This window comes from Triticum aestivum, chromosome 3D (assembly GCF_018294505.1).
Source record: "Triticum aestivum cultivar Chinese Spring chromosome 3D, IWGSC CS RefSeq v2.1, whole genome shotgun sequence".
Taxonomy (NCBI): domain Eukaryota; kingdom Viridiplantae; phylum Streptophyta; class Magnoliopsida; order Poales; family Poaceae; genus Triticum; species Triticum aestivum.
In genome coordinates, this window is record NC_057802.1 from 428,385,735 (window position 1) to 428,400,625 (window position 14,891).

The following is a 14,891-nucleotide window of genomic DNA, read 5'->3' on the forward strand; positions in this document are numbered from 1 at the left end:
GTGTAGATGAGGTAGAGTTGGCGGCAACTGGTAATCAGTGCGCTCGTACCAAAGGTTGTTTGCGCTCTAGACACCGGTGAAGTTTCGCCCACAAGAAAAGTTGCTCTATTTGGTTTTATATGATAAAATATTGATTGGTTTTCTTACAAAAATATATATTTGTGCACATCATGAAGGAAAGCCAATTTTCTTCTTTCTCGAAGGATTAGTGTTAGAAAGACCCGAAAGTATTAAAAACTCTGTGAGAACCACATCAAACCCCACTTATAAAAGTGACAAAATATGGAGCCATCAACTCCCCCAAGCTTAAGTCCTGCTCGTCCCATGCATTAAAATATCTAGTTTTACACGCCCGGTCTCCCCACCCATTTCCAATGCTGGAGACGCGTGAACGGACGAGACTAAATGGCTCTGACCCGCATTCAAACCGGCTCACGTCCGTATGTCGGCATTAAACAGGCGTGACGAACGAGAAACCTACTCCGGTGCCCGCATTGACACAGTCCACCGCTTGTTCTGGTCGGCACCTGCTATTTTAGCGGTGCCTCCTTGGCCAGCACGACTAGCACCGGACCACCTCCGTCGTGAGCATTTGAGAGATGTGGGAGAGGCTCGCAACGGAATGGAAGCAGGAGTTGGTCGGCATTGCGGCCGCCTGGTAGGCCTGTCGTGCTAACCGGATAGAGGTTCTCTTGTCGGCGAGCTCGCCGGAGGGCAGCGACGGGGCAAAGACGACAGACTAGGTGTACGACGATGAGCTGGTGCCACTGCCCTCGTTGGTCCATGCCAGCATCGCCTTGGAGGAGGCAAGGGCGCACTTCAACATCGCAATGGCGGAAGAGCTGCATGCGTCGCCGGTGTTGGTGTTCTCGCAGGAGGACCAAAGTACAACCTGCGGCTCCTCGACGAGCACCGGCTCATGAAGGGGCAAATCATCGATGAGCAGGCGAACGACCATGTCGTCACGGCAATGGTTACAGAGGATCAAGACTTTCTGGATGAGCAGCGGGTGATGTATCAGTCTCTGCGCACCGCCCGCGAGATCCGCCACGAGCTATAGCGATCGCGCATCCTGCGGAAGGAGAGGGACGTCTGTCCGCAAAGACCGCACAGAGGTGGCCGAAGTGGAGGTGCAGGCGATCGCAGGCAGCACCGGTCGCGCCGCCATCGCGGTTCGTGCCACACCGCCGTGACCACGAGGCCGGCGTCCACGTCTGGCATGGTCGACAGGGCGCACTCCGGCGAGGAAGAGCAGCACACGGGACGCCCGCCACGGCTATTCTTCCCCTCCCGTTGATGCACCGTCGGCGAGCTTGCCACACATAGAGAAGACGAGATGTGTGACACGGACTCCGCCACGATTGGCGATTATTTAGATTAGGTTAAAAGACTATCCCCTGCTTTTGTTTATTTGACATGTATGAAAAACGTAATGAGTTTGATCTGTTTAAATGAAATCATCTAATTAAACCCATTAAGCTATGCCACGTGGCGCAAGCTGGTTGGCCGCGGTGAAAAAGCTTTTAGAATATTATTTTTAGATGAAGGTGAGGAATTTTTTAAAATGTTTTTTTTACATGGAGGTGATGATCCCATATATTTTTTTAAATAGACGGCTACGCAAAGTGGTGCTTGCTGGTAGGCCGTGTTTGTGATTTTTTTTTCTTTTTTACCTCTTTTTCTAGATGGAGATGAGGATTTTTTAAAATATTTTTTTAGATGAAGGTGATGACTACATGTATTTTTTAAATGAAAACGTGTACACAACTTCCTCTCAAGCGGCGCCACCAGGTGGCGCCCCAAATGCATGAAATTTGGTCATTTTATTCAAATTCCTTTGAAATGTATGGACACGGTTGGATAAGCCGGTTTTCGCATCAGCGTCCGTGAACTGGTCTGGACCAATATGCAGATAAATACATGGCCGCGTTGGAGAGACGGTGACTCTTATCTTCCATTTCGCCAATGAACCATACGTATAATACAAGCCACTAATCCCAGCTCGTATTTTTTACTGGTCTCAAGTAGGATTTTATGTAATCCAGCTCATGCCTTGTTCATTCTAGTCAACCTCGGCCCCACCCTGTCCTCCACCAAGGGCCAAGGCTCACCCAACCCACTCCATGGGGATCTCCGTCGCCGTCCCCTCCCTCCTCCTCCTCCTCTCCGTCGCCCTCCTCCTGCCGCCGGCCGCCGCGCGATTCTCCTTCACCTACAACTTCACCGCCACCTCGGACTCGGCCCCATCGGGCATCTCCTTCCAGGGCGACGCCTTCTTCAACAAGTTCATCCGCCTCACCCGCGACGAGCGCGTCGGGCCCCTCACCAGCAGCGCCGGCCGGGCCTTCTTCTCCCGCCCCATCCCACTCTTCGACCCCGTCTCCCGCCGCCCCGCCTCCTTCGCCTCCGCCTTCTCCTTCTCCATCTCCGCCCCCGAACCCTCGGCCGCCTCCGGCGACGGCCTCGCCTTCTTCCTCTCCCCGTTCCCCTCCGTCATCCCCAACAGATCCGCTGGCGGCCTTCTCGGGCTCTTCAACTCCTCCGCCCGCAACGGGGGCCGCTCCCTCGTCGCCGTCGAATTTGACACCTACAGGAACGATTGGGACCCCAGCGACGACCACGTCGGCATCGACCTCGGGGGCATCGCCTCCGTGGCCACCGCCGACTGGCCAACCAGCATGAAGGACGGCCGCACGGCGCACGCGCGCGTCGCGTACGACGCGGAGGCCAAGAACCTCACCGTGGCCCTCTCCTACGGCGACTTTGTCCCCACGGACGTCCTTCTGTGGTACGCCGTCGATTTGAGGGAGCACCTGCCCGACGCCGTGGCCGTTGGCTTCTCCGCCGCCACCGGCGAGGCCGCCGAGCTGCACAAGGTCCTGTACTGGGATTTCACCTCCAGCGTCGACAGCAAGGAGCAGACGGTGGTGCTGTGGGTGGTACTGGGATTGTGCGGATTCCTTGTTGTGCTGGTCGGTGCAGGGATTGTTTGGTTCGTGAAGGAATGGAGGAAGACAGGAGAGTGTGTCCCCTACGTCGATATCGACGACGCAATGGGGTACGACGAGCTAACTGACGAGTTCATCGTGCAGAGCGGGCCAAGACGGTTCCGTTATGCTGAATTGGTGGCGGCAACCAATAATTTCTCCGAGCAGAGGAAGCTCGGGCAGGGCGGGTTCGGTGCTGTTTACCGGGGATTCTTGAAGGAGCTTGGTCAGGAGGTGGCCATCAAGAGGGTCTCCAAGGGGTCGACCCAGGGCCGCAAGGAGTATGCAGCCGAGGTACGCATCATCAGCCAGCTGCGCCACCGGCATTTGGTCCGGCTTGTCGGGTGGTGCCATGAACACCGTGGTGACTTCTTGCTCGTCTATGAGCTCATGCCCAATGGCAGCGTCGACCAGCACCTCTACGGCAAGGGCGTGCACCTCACCTGGCCGACACGGTATGACATTGCACTGGGCCTCGCGTCGGCATTGCTCTACCTCCACGAGGAGTGCCTTCAGTGCATCGTGCACCGCGACATCAAGCCGAGCAATGTGATGCTGGATGCCACCTTCAGTGCCAAGCTCGGCGACTTTGGCCTTGCCAAGCTCGTTGAGCATGGCAGCCAGCCCTACACCACCGTCCTGGCTGGCACGCTGGGCTACTTGGCGCCAGAGTGCCTGACGACAGGCAAGTCAAGCCGAGAGTCGGACGTGTACAGCTTCGGCGTCGTGGCACTGGAAATTGCTTGTGGACGACAGCCATCGGAGCCCACGGCGGAGCCGAGCAAGGCGAGGCTGGTGCCGTGGGTCTGGGAGCTTTATGGGAAGAAAGCCCTTCTCGAAGCGGCGGACTGGAGGTTGAAGGTGGAGTTCGATGAGAAGCAGATGGAGCATCTGATGGTGGTTGGACTATGGTGCGCTCATCCTGACTACACGCATAGGCCAAGCATCAGGCAGGCCCTGAATGCCCTGAAATTTGAGGCGGCATTGCCTGTGCTGGCGCCGAAGATGCCGGTGCCGACGTTCTTCCCTTTGCCTGACTTGGCTGCTCTGGTATCATCAGTTGGAGGTGCGTCCGACACGCAGAACCCAGGCGGCGTTACTGAGTGTGAGTCATCAGGGGCTAATGCTGGCAAAGGATCTTCGGTGAGGGATAGACTTCTGGAGCCGTGAAAGTGGTGGGTTTTGTGAAGCTGCTTTCACGATGATTTTGTTTGTTTCGTCTTGTGCTGCAACATGGAGGTGTGATTGATTGTACAATTATATTTGTATGAGTTGAGTTTGGTTTGTATAGCAGGGAAATGTGATGGATTATATCGGTCAAAAGGACCGAACAAGAAGAAATATCCCAAGGCAGTTTGGGGTATTAGGGTGAGTCAGGTGTTAAAGCTGATAGATTGCTTATAACTTGAATGTCACTCGTGTGAGATGATAGCCGATACGAGCAAACCAGATGTCGCCACAGTTTTTGTGTAGCAGGTCACACGCAACGTCAAACCAACAACGAGACTAGAACACCGCTCAAACTTTCACATGGTTATATAAAACCGCACTGAACAGACAGACGCGTGTAAGCCAAAAAGTAGATTAGAATGTGCTGAGAAAACTTGTACAAATATAAGTTAGCTAACGATACTTTGCTTTGTTATATCTTCATAATAGTCAAACGACACCATTGCAGCCAATTGAAAGTTAACCTGAGGGTCCCTCCCTACTTGCAGTGCCAAAAGAATTGGATGGTCTAACAACCACAATGACACCTTCCAACTACAAAATCTCAACACCTGTACAAACTAAAAGCACTAGGCCCCTATAGAAATGCTATTTGTTACCTCCCCTGAGAAATATTTATCTATCACTGCCCCTATTACACCATTCCATGAGCAAAATTGTGTTCCATCTCAGGAGGTGATGCTAAACCATGAACAAATAATTCAAGTCGTCCACTGTCAGTCGAGTCTGACCGCCACCAGATTTATCTTCCCCAAAAGCTGAAGCAACCATCTCCCGCTTTTTCTCCTGAGACAAATTATACATCTTAGTACGCACTGCATGAAACAGTGCATCTAAAAATTCATTGCCAAACAGAATACATCGATAAATAGTACCCTCTCGTCGAGGACCAATGGGAAGGGTTACATCACATAGGATTTAACCGAGTGAGCAGTTGGAACTCAAAGCAAGAAATTAAATATTTCGTATTAAGATAGCCCTTGTGCAGTTTCTCTTTTGTAATTTTTCTCTCTTCTAACAAAATTTTACTGTCAGGGCCTTCCCTACAGTTTCGGTTCAAAAAGATAGCACTGTTTTGTATGGTATTCAAGTTGTATCCTATTCGGTCCAGGTGATGCCTACCTATTGTTTCGGTTGGTCTCAAGTGATCCCAGGAAAATGAAGCTATATATTTACAACATCACAAGGATGTGAATAATGTTAGGGATATACTTACAACTACAAAAATAGACTTTCCAACTTCTTTAGTATCTCACTGCTCAAAAGGAGGGGCAGGAGCAGGCAAGCATCCTACCCGTCTATACTTTTAAAAACTGGACCGGTGATAAAAAAAGGTGAAGACGCCCCACTTGATGGTTCATAGTCCAGGGTGTTGATTTGACCCACCCATTTCTCATTCGACTGAGAACAGTCTCTGAGAGAAACCGGGACATTGGTTCCTACAGCCAGTTTGAGCACAGAGCAAGTATCGATATCCTGGCCAGTTTAAGCATCCTACGTGTATATACTTTTTAAAAGCTGGACCGGTGATAAAAACGGTGAAGACACCCTACTCGAGGATTCATAGTCCAGGGTGTTGGTGGTTCACCGGTTGACCCACCAATTCTCTCATTCGACTGAGACCAGTCTCTTGAGAGAGACATTGATCCCTACAGCCAGTATGAGCACATAGGTAGTAGCCTAGTATCGATATCCTGGCCAGTCTAAAAGGTGGGTAGGCATACTAAATGAAGTGATCTTATGCTGATGGTTTTAAATTTACCTGGAGTGCCAGAATACGATCTTCAACAGTATCTTTGACAGTTAACCTAGATACTGTGACTGGTCGTGTTTGGCCAATACGGTGTGCTCTATCAACAGCTTGGTCCTCAGTGGTAGGATTCCACCAAAGATCGAGCATAAGCACATGGCAGGCAGCCACCATATTTAGACCAAGACTCGCAGCTTTGAGAGACATGATCATTACAGAAACCTGCCAACAGCAGAAGTCAAGAGAGAACAAATTGTGATACACTTGAGAAAGTTGCATGTAAAAAATAATCATTGAACACAAACCTCTGGAACTGTTTTGAAGTCATTCACGGCTTTTTCCCGAGCAGCAACAGACATTGTTCCATCAAGCCTCCGGTAGGTCACATGAGAAGCTTTCAAATGAACCTCTAGCAAATCCAGCATTCTAGTCCATTGAGAGAAAACAATGGCCTTCTCTGTCGTCTTGGTGTCAGCATATTCTGAACTCATCCCATTGGTATTTTCAGAGGCAAGCCCAATTGTTTTTTTGCTATCACTACTTTGGGTGGGGTCAATTTTAGGTAATGAGAGAATGATATCTAGGGCAGCCCTCACTTTAGAAGATGCATAAGATGAATCAATCCCAGTTTGATTTTCAGTGTGTACTATCTCTGTACACGAATCATTAGACTGGGATTCACTTGTTGATTTGCACAAGGAGAATTCAAGGGTGCCTCGAGAGAATAATGAAGTTGCATTAAGTCGGACTCTGCAACTAGAGACTGGACATATGCTGTCATCGCCAGTAAGTTGCTCCAATATGCACTGGTTGCAAAAAACATGCCCGCATGTAGTAACGACAGCGTCTTCTGGTGCATCCTGCACAATTTAAGTCGCTAAGATTTAGGTATGAACTGAGGAAGAATATTAGGCATGACAAAGCTGGTGTCAAGAAACTGGAATGAAGCCAAGGGTTTCCTCTCCAGTTTTTGTTTCTTTTATCTAGTTCTGATTTATGCTGACACGATCTTAGGAAACTACACTACCTTTCAATGTTTCCCTTCTGTGTGTCCACGAAAGCAAACTCTTTCGAGTATTTAACATTACTAGCCACAATTATTCAAATAAATTACAAAAGACCACACCCGCAACATGACAATAGCAAAATGAAATATTGTAGAACATGGTGTAGATACAAATAGTAAACATAGATATTAGGGAGATATTATAACTATAGGTGAGAAAGAGAAGATGCAAATACACTTACGTTGCAGAGAGCACATATAGCTGAACAAGATTGCAAACAAACCAGCAATTCTTGTTTTCGTTCCATTGGAAGTTTATTCGCACTCTCCAATGAAGAGGTCCAGCTAGACTCATGACCTTTAACTAGGTGAGGGTGATCACATGCCTGTCTGAGCCGTAAAAGCATCAGCAGGATATTCACGTAGTTTTGCCTAACAGTACCAGCAGCTGCATAGACCTGCAGATAAATTGTCAGATTAGACCAGGTGAGCAATTGACCATATAGGTAGGCTCTTTAAGTTTAAGAATGGAGCACATAAATAAGGAGACATAATCAACTTGGCGTGAAGTAAACATGAAATGAGTGGTCAAACATGCCATCATCTCATAAATGTTCATATGAACTGTTTAGTATCAAGACTGTACAAGTTCTTTTTTGTGTGTTATCCAGACTGTACTAATCCAATCCCATAAGTAAAGTAACATGTTTGCTGTCCAGGTATGTGGAGCAATGTAATCCATATATTCCAAAAGCATAGATAGAAATTAACCAAATATATTTGAGTTATGTTTTCACAATACAAAGGAATAACATTCAATAATTAAGAATATAATCCTGACTGATTTATTGTGGAGAAATAGCAAGACAATATCAAAAATCAAAATATTGAAAGAATAAATAAAAGAATGCATCAGAAAGTGGGTGGATAATTAACACTGCGAACACACCTTAAATTGTGCTCGCGATTCAGCTTCTAGGGTGTTATAAAATGCACGCTCCTCACTCGTGAAGTTCACAGCCTTGAGAGATATAGTCTTCGGCGGTAGGGAAATGATTGGTTTACCATCCAACATTGTCGCTACATTACCAAATAAATATAACTTTCAGCACCAATTACAAAGTTAAAAATTATGGGGACCACAAATCAACTACTTTGGAACAGAAAGAATATTACACAGGAATAGCAGGGTGCCAGATCATAAGCATGCAAATGAAATTAAAAGGCACAGTAGTAGCGATACGAACATAAAACGACAGAAATTTCAAATGTGGGAATGTTCTAAACAATAGGAACATGTATTTGATCTGTCAATAATATAATACATGTTCCTTGTATAAGACCTAGAATACCCATTTTTAGAGTACTAGCCGTGGAAATAGCCAACAGAAGTTTCAAATGGTACAAATTATGCTTAACATGCTAATTGATGATTTGATGGCATCCTCTAATGTATCATCCACTAAGATATTTTCATCAATGGTCTGAAGACACTAGCAACTCCAACTCTTCAACATGTTATTTGGTGAAAGATTAATAAAAAAAATTATCATGATTAACTAGCAACACTAGCTTCACTATCATAATTTTCATAAATTCTAAGCCAAAATTGTCTCTGATTAAAATGTCAAATGTAAAATGTGGTTTAAGTACAATCAGCAAGCCATCTTGTTGGGAGACAACATACTTCTTAGATATGCACAGGCTAAGAGATGGAAAACACAAATAATAAGTTTAGTAACTGACCTTTAGTCCGACGTAGCATTACTGTCTTCAAAACAACTTGCAGCTTCTTGTAACCATTAACTGGGTTCCTGCTGATTGGCATTTTTATCATGGTGCAAAAATGCTTGTATTCACAATACGGTTCGTATCGGAGAAATTTAAAATAGCTAAAGAGATCTTCAACAGCATTCTGTATTGGTGTCCCTGACAAGCACCACCTTCTTTTGGCTCGCAAATTCCAGCAAGACCCGGCAACATTGGTTCGGTAATTTTTAATACTTTGTGCTTCATCAAGAATAACCCTGAACCATGCTACTCTCGCAAGAGGTTTCTCTGGTAAGTTACTCTTCTCTGTTGTGGCATTTTTAGTTTTCTTAGAAGAGGAAGCCTTCCTCTTTTTGCTGCCTGAAACAGGAGCACCATATCTGTCTGCCTTCCCTTTCTCTTCATCGTCACTATCAGGACTTGATTGCTTTGGTACCTCCATACTTACTATAGAATATGTAGTTAGCACAACATCATATTTAGTGAGCTCGTTAGGATCTTTCGTACGGTTGCTACCATGATATATTAGAAAGGACAAATTAGCTTTACTGGTAACTTTGTTCCTCAGTTCTTCTGCCCACTGTCGTAGAACACTTGTCGGGCAAACAACCAGAGTGCCAGCAGCTGGCCTGGCCTTAATCTCTACAATATGATTCTCTGTCTTAACTGTAGTGCTTGTTGTCACTTCAGAGCTACATGTCTGTGACCTCCTTTTCAAACAAAGATCAATGGGGTCGTCTTCGTCATCGTCAAGAGATACAGCTTCACACAGCTCTGGCTTAATGGCAGTTGACCTTGGTACTGGTGATCTTTCTGTCAATATCAGTGAAATAGTTGATATAGTTTTACCCAAGCCCTGAAAAGCATCAGATGACATCTAAGACACATTCGCACACTTTGCTGAACAGAAGGGAGAAATTAACTAGTATACCTGATCATCTGCGAGAATTCCACCAGAGCAATGTGAACCATTTTTCTCCTTTTGCACCATCCATGACAGAGCAATTTTCTGTAAAAATAAGATGAAATATAATACTAAATACACAGAAGCTGGTGACACTATTTTTCAGGGAATCACATGACATTGACTGCAAGGTGTACCTGATGCCTCAATAAAGGAACTGATAAAAGCCCATCAGGTGGATTAGCCTCGGACTTTGGCTGGGATATATCCTGGCAAACTTCAAATATGTTAAGCATACTGAAGCAGCACATGAAAACTAGGTGCCAGAAAAATAATACTAAATGATGTTATTTTCTCCGTCATCAGATAAATTTAGTGCTCAATCACTAAGTTTTCACGGCAATAAAGGCAAACCAAGTGTTCTATAGAGTATGGTTATAGAATATCATAGGAAGATGGGAGACATAATCACCAGCAGTTACCAGAACAGAAGGTAGCTTAGTAAGCTCAAGAACCAGCATATGGGAACTTGCCCAAAAAATTAATAATTACCAACAAGAAAGATCAAGTGAATAAACATTATCAGAGAATTTCCAAATGTTGATACTCAACAAACAAAAAGTGTGTATTAAGTATCCCAAGTGTTGCTTACGAAAAACTGCAATTGGGGATTTTGAGTAACCATTCACAATAAGGTCTTGTTTAGTTTGGAGGATTTTCATACAAAAAACCTAGGAACAAGGATTCCAGAGGAAAAAATCCATAGGAATACTACTCATTTCTTTTGTTTTTGGAGGAAACTACATATCCACTCAAAGCTCATTTTGTGCATAGGACCGAGGCAAGACAATTCCTTAGGATGTCATCCTATCAAATTCCTATAGTACTCGTAAGTCCTACGTTTTAGTTTCCTCCAAACCAAATGAGCCCTAATCATTATTCGGCCAATGATTTTGTGATTCGTGATAGCAGGTATAACCAAGTTAATAAGTGTGAAAAGGAGGATCCAACAGTACAGAGGGATATATAACCTGCAATGCAAGTCGTAGAGTCGCCCTTTCATCATGTGACTTATATGCCATCCCGCCAAATCGAGGAACAAAAGGATTTGCAGACAAAGATTGTTGAAAGTTATTTAGTTTTCCTTGGATTCCCTGGGGTGGCAATATATGACAAGGAGCACGATGGCTACTAAGGTTAAGTAAATCAGAACCACCATTGACAATTGCACCGAAGCAACTTCTTGATAAATTCCCCCGAGCAAAGGAGTTACCACTTCTGTGAATATCATATTGTTCATGAAAAGCTGGAGGCATTTGATCTGTCAGGCTCCTATACGGGTGTTGGTGGCCGATAGGAACTAAACTAGAGTTCAGCAACTGTTTTGTTGAGCCTCCTAAGTATTTATCAGCATCCTCTGTAGTAGAGTTTCTGCTTGAGGGTATTGGAGAAGAGTCAGTGCTAGACTCACTCTTGAAACCAATATATTCAGACTGGATCTGCTCACAGGATAATGACTCTGGGGACGACATGTAGTAACCTGATAAAGATGTATCATCACAATATTGATCCGGGGAGCCTGTCTGCATCGAACTGCTTTCACATATATTCTGTGGGATCTGTTCCATCTCATATGACTGATTGTTATGCGGCAAATCATGCATTGACATTTCACCAGCCATATCAAGAGAACCATACTCTGGTTTGGGACATTCTCCAAACTCACCCTGCAGATAATCTCCCTGTACAGTTAGGCAACTGCTATTGCCATTGTTCATGCTTCCAGTCGCCTCACCAATGTTCAGCTCAGTGTAAGAAATATCAGGGATGGCAGCATTATGGTCAAAAGAGAATGTGTTCATTGGTATGAATTGATTACCCTCCTGGCCAGTGTTATCAAATATTGCTCCTGTATCCTCGCTTTTAACTTCACTCAACCCAGATTGCTCTGGGAACTGATTATGTGGCAAATCTGCAGTAGATATGAAAGGAATATGATTTCTTTAAACTCAGATGATGCAAGCTATATATTGCCAAGGAGAAATTTGACATACAAGTATTCGTTGGTGGCCCCATGCCCTCTAAGTGGTTCTCTGCTTTGACCTGTGCTTTGCCAAAGTACATTTGCTCACCAACATATGAACAATTTGACAGAACTTTGTATGGAGATGCATTTGCTTCTTCAGCAGCATTTATATGGTTTAATGTGTCCCTTGGTAAAGGTTGGTTGTTATGATTGGTAGTTCTACAATTTCCAGATAAATCTGCGAAGAAATGATCAAATAAATAGTGCATCATACGGAGTGCGAACATAAAGTGTCAGTTTAAAGCCATTTTTCTGTTTCTCACCACTGCCAAGCAAACCATAAGGCTTAGCATCGGAGTCATCAAAGGTTCCATCTCCTTGTTCCACCATTGCTTCCATCTGGTATTGCGAAGGGTCTATGTGTGAGTAGTTTGACCAAAAACCTTCATCCTCCAAAATTTCTGCCAATTGATTAAACAATAGCATAACAATGATTTTATTTTGTTGAAGGAAAGCTCTCGTAAAAACATATGATAAACTGAGAAGCTAAGTCTACCTTCATGGTTTTCGAATCCATTTGCATAACCTGTCGTGTCCACTGGCACCTCTAAGGAACCTTGATTGGCCTGCATTTCATCCTCCAAAAATTCTGCTCATTGATAGAACAGTAGCTTAACAATGATTTTGTTTAACGAAAGCTCTCGTAAAAACATATGATAAACTGAGAAAAGCTCAGTCTACCTTCATGGCTTTCAAATCCATTTGCAAAACCTGTCGTGTCCACTGGCGCCTCTAAGGAACCTTGATTGGCCTGCATTTGAATAACATGATGTTTAATGACGGGGTATGACATAGGGGACACATTCCAAAAAATATTAATGATACAGCATGCCTGGATATAGACACACAATCTTGCGACTGCTGACCACAGACATCCATATGATGCTAGAAATACTAGACGGAACATTTTTACTTGATTTTATGTTCTGGCTTGTTAGGAAAAAGAAACATGCGCTACGATTATTCAACAACAAATTATCGCAATACCAATGGATGAAATCTGAAACCCTAGCATTCAACAGCTTAGTGTCACATTTTCAAACAATCAAGTAGTTCAAGTAACAAGCTGAGCTCTCAAAAGTCACATGTTGATCCAAATCAAATCATATACTGGAGAAACACCTTTCACCACAACAACCAATGAATAATTGGAAGTTCAATGTATTACACCGCACTGAGTCACCCACAGTAAGAATCCAAGATTCCCGCCATCGCCCCGCAGAAAATCAAATCAAACTGATTCATCTAATTTTTATAATAAAATTACAGCCAGCTTATAGAATATCTAAGTGTAACTCCTTCGCTCCTTAAGCACACCCAAGAAGGTATGACAACAAATAGCTGAATGCCGACAAAAAGAACTTAACCGTTCTCACACTCTGGAGATCATGAGCAACTAGAAAGTAGAGGTAGATGCATACATGCATACATATCTACCCTACACCACGAAACAACATGCACAAGAATTGGGAGCCGATATACCATACCAGAAAAGGGGGAAAAACAATGCAACTCCACCTAACCCCTATAATCCTCACTTAGCCACATGCCGCGATCATCAACGCCCTAACTAGTCAGTACTACTCCACATATCTCGTCATAGACTCGTTGCTACCAACCACCCCAATCGACTCAGCTGCCATACTACCACAGGCGAGGGCAGTGATCCAACACTGCCATTTTTTGGACCCAATGCATCAGGGCCGGAACCTCTTCAAGTCAGCTGCCTCCAGTGACAAAGGCAGCACCATATGACCATTGCTCATGTGATTGGGTTCAAATACCAAAAGATGGATACCATTTCCCAACAACATTTAACAAGCACATATATAGACGGCATAACTTAATTGCATCTCATGCTATAACTGAGCTTTTAGCATCAACAAGCATGTGTGTGCCACTTAGTAGGGAGAAACAAAAAAATAACTCCCCAAACTGAAAAGTCGCACCGAATCCCTTGCCAAGGCTTGATCACCTCACACACATCTCACTCGAAAAGGCACGGCGTCTAAGAGACAAGACCCCGGGCATCGCGAATTGCGGATATGTAGGGGGGGCATGGCACCCCAAACAGTCGTACGCGTCCGCTCCGACGCAATCCAAAACCCTAGCCCCGGCGGGGCCAACCCTGCCTACCGAATTGGATCCGGCCGGTCCGAGCGAGATGCGAATTAGGGCAAGGCCGGAGCGGCAAAAGGCACGCACCTCGGGCTGCGGCGGGTCCTCCCCGTCGTCGCCGGGCTCGCTCTCGAGGAAGGCCATGAAGTCGCCGAGGGGCATGGAGAGGTTGTCCTCGGCGCCGCCGCCGAAGCCCCCGTCGTCGAAATCCATCGCCGGTTCCTCCGCCATCATCCGCCGCGGCGCGATTCGATCATGCAATTCGCCGCGGGAGAGGGGGCCTTGCTTTTTCTCCGCCGGACGAGCCCGAGGCCCCTTTCTCTCTCGCCCTCGTTTTTAATCGTGGCGGGGGTGGGGGGGGCGGCTGCGCTGCGCGGTGCGGTGGGCTGAGGAGATGCCGTCCGCGTCGAAGTGGTGGAAAAGAGGAGCAGGAGGCGAAGGGGAAAAATTCGTTCCGGGTTGGGGGATTTTTAAAAGCGAGCGAGCCCGAGGAAAGGGTCGGCGTCGAGGGTGGGGGTTTGGGAATGCCCGAGCACGGGCCGGACTCGGGTTCGTGGGGGGTGGAGTTATTTCGCGGCATGTGCACCACGCGGTGGGCGGACGGAGCCGCGGACCGGACCCCGGTTGGCTGGCTGGCTGGCTCTGGAGCCAGGGACTCTGGCTCGGATTTTCGAGCCGAGGACCGTCCAGCTTTCGGGGTCGTCGTCGTGGGTCGGGTCGGGTCCCGGGGCCGTGTGCCACACGGAACCGTGCGGCGGGCGTGGCTTTTTGCAGGACAGCCCCGGGAGTACGTGCATATTCGACTCGTGGATGAACTGAAATGAAATGATGGAACGGATTAGGCGTCCATCCGTTGTTGCGAAATGGGAGACAGTGGTAGCACGTTGTTGTTTAAGAAACACGTGATGATCATAGTTGGATAAAGTCTGCCCTAGAACTCAATCTCATGATAGTTTAAGTTTGTACTATAAGTTAAGAGCATCTGCAGCCGGACTCGGCAAATCCGACCCCCCAAACGCCCGCGTACGCGGCCGGGCGCG

At 46.2% G+C, this 14,891-nt stretch overlaps 2 protein-coding genes across 3 annotated transcripts; one reads left to right on the top strand and one right to left on the bottom strand.

Annotated features, from left to right (window-relative positions):
- The first annotated feature begins 1,950 nt into the window (after positions 1-1,950).
- Positions 1,951-4,359, top strand: LOC123079372 (L-type lectin-domain containing receptor kinase IX.1). Its single transcript, XM_044502140.1, has one exon. It carries the CDS (start codon positions 2,124-2,126, stop codon positions 4,155-4,157), a length of 2,034 nt encoding a protein of 677 aa, XP_044358075.1. The 5' UTR covers positions 1,951-2,123; the 3' UTR covers positions 4,158-4,359.
- A 247-nt stretch (positions 4,360-4,606) lies between these two features.
- LOC123079373 (helicase-like transcription factor CHR28) lies at positions 4,607-14,291 on the bottom strand. Of its 2 annotated transcripts, XM_044502141.1 has the most exons (14): positions 13,939-14,291; positions 12,415-12,484; positions 12,230-12,322; positions 11,997-12,134; positions 11,702-11,911; positions 10,679-11,619; positions 9,845-9,916; positions 9,675-9,752; positions 8,720-9,599; positions 7,923-8,053; positions 7,216-7,431; positions 6,273-6,827; positions 5,980-6,189; positions 4,607-5,003 (listed from the first exon to the last, which is right to left on the bottom strand). In XM_044502141.1, the coding sequence occupies exons 1-14, from the start codon at positions 14,083-14,085 to the stop codon at positions 4,899-4,901; spliced, it is 3,846 nt and encodes a 1,281-aa protein (XP_044358076.1). In that variant the 5' UTR covers positions 14,086-14,291; the 3' UTR covers positions 4,607-4,898. The 2 variants fall into 2 exon arrangements, with proteins under 2 accessions (XP_044358076.1, XP_044358077.1); XM_044502142.1 differs by lacking the exon at positions 13,939-14,291 and having other exon boundaries at positions 11,997-12,072; positions 12,415-12,490.
- Between the last annotated feature and the right edge of the window lie 600 nt (positions 14,292-14,891).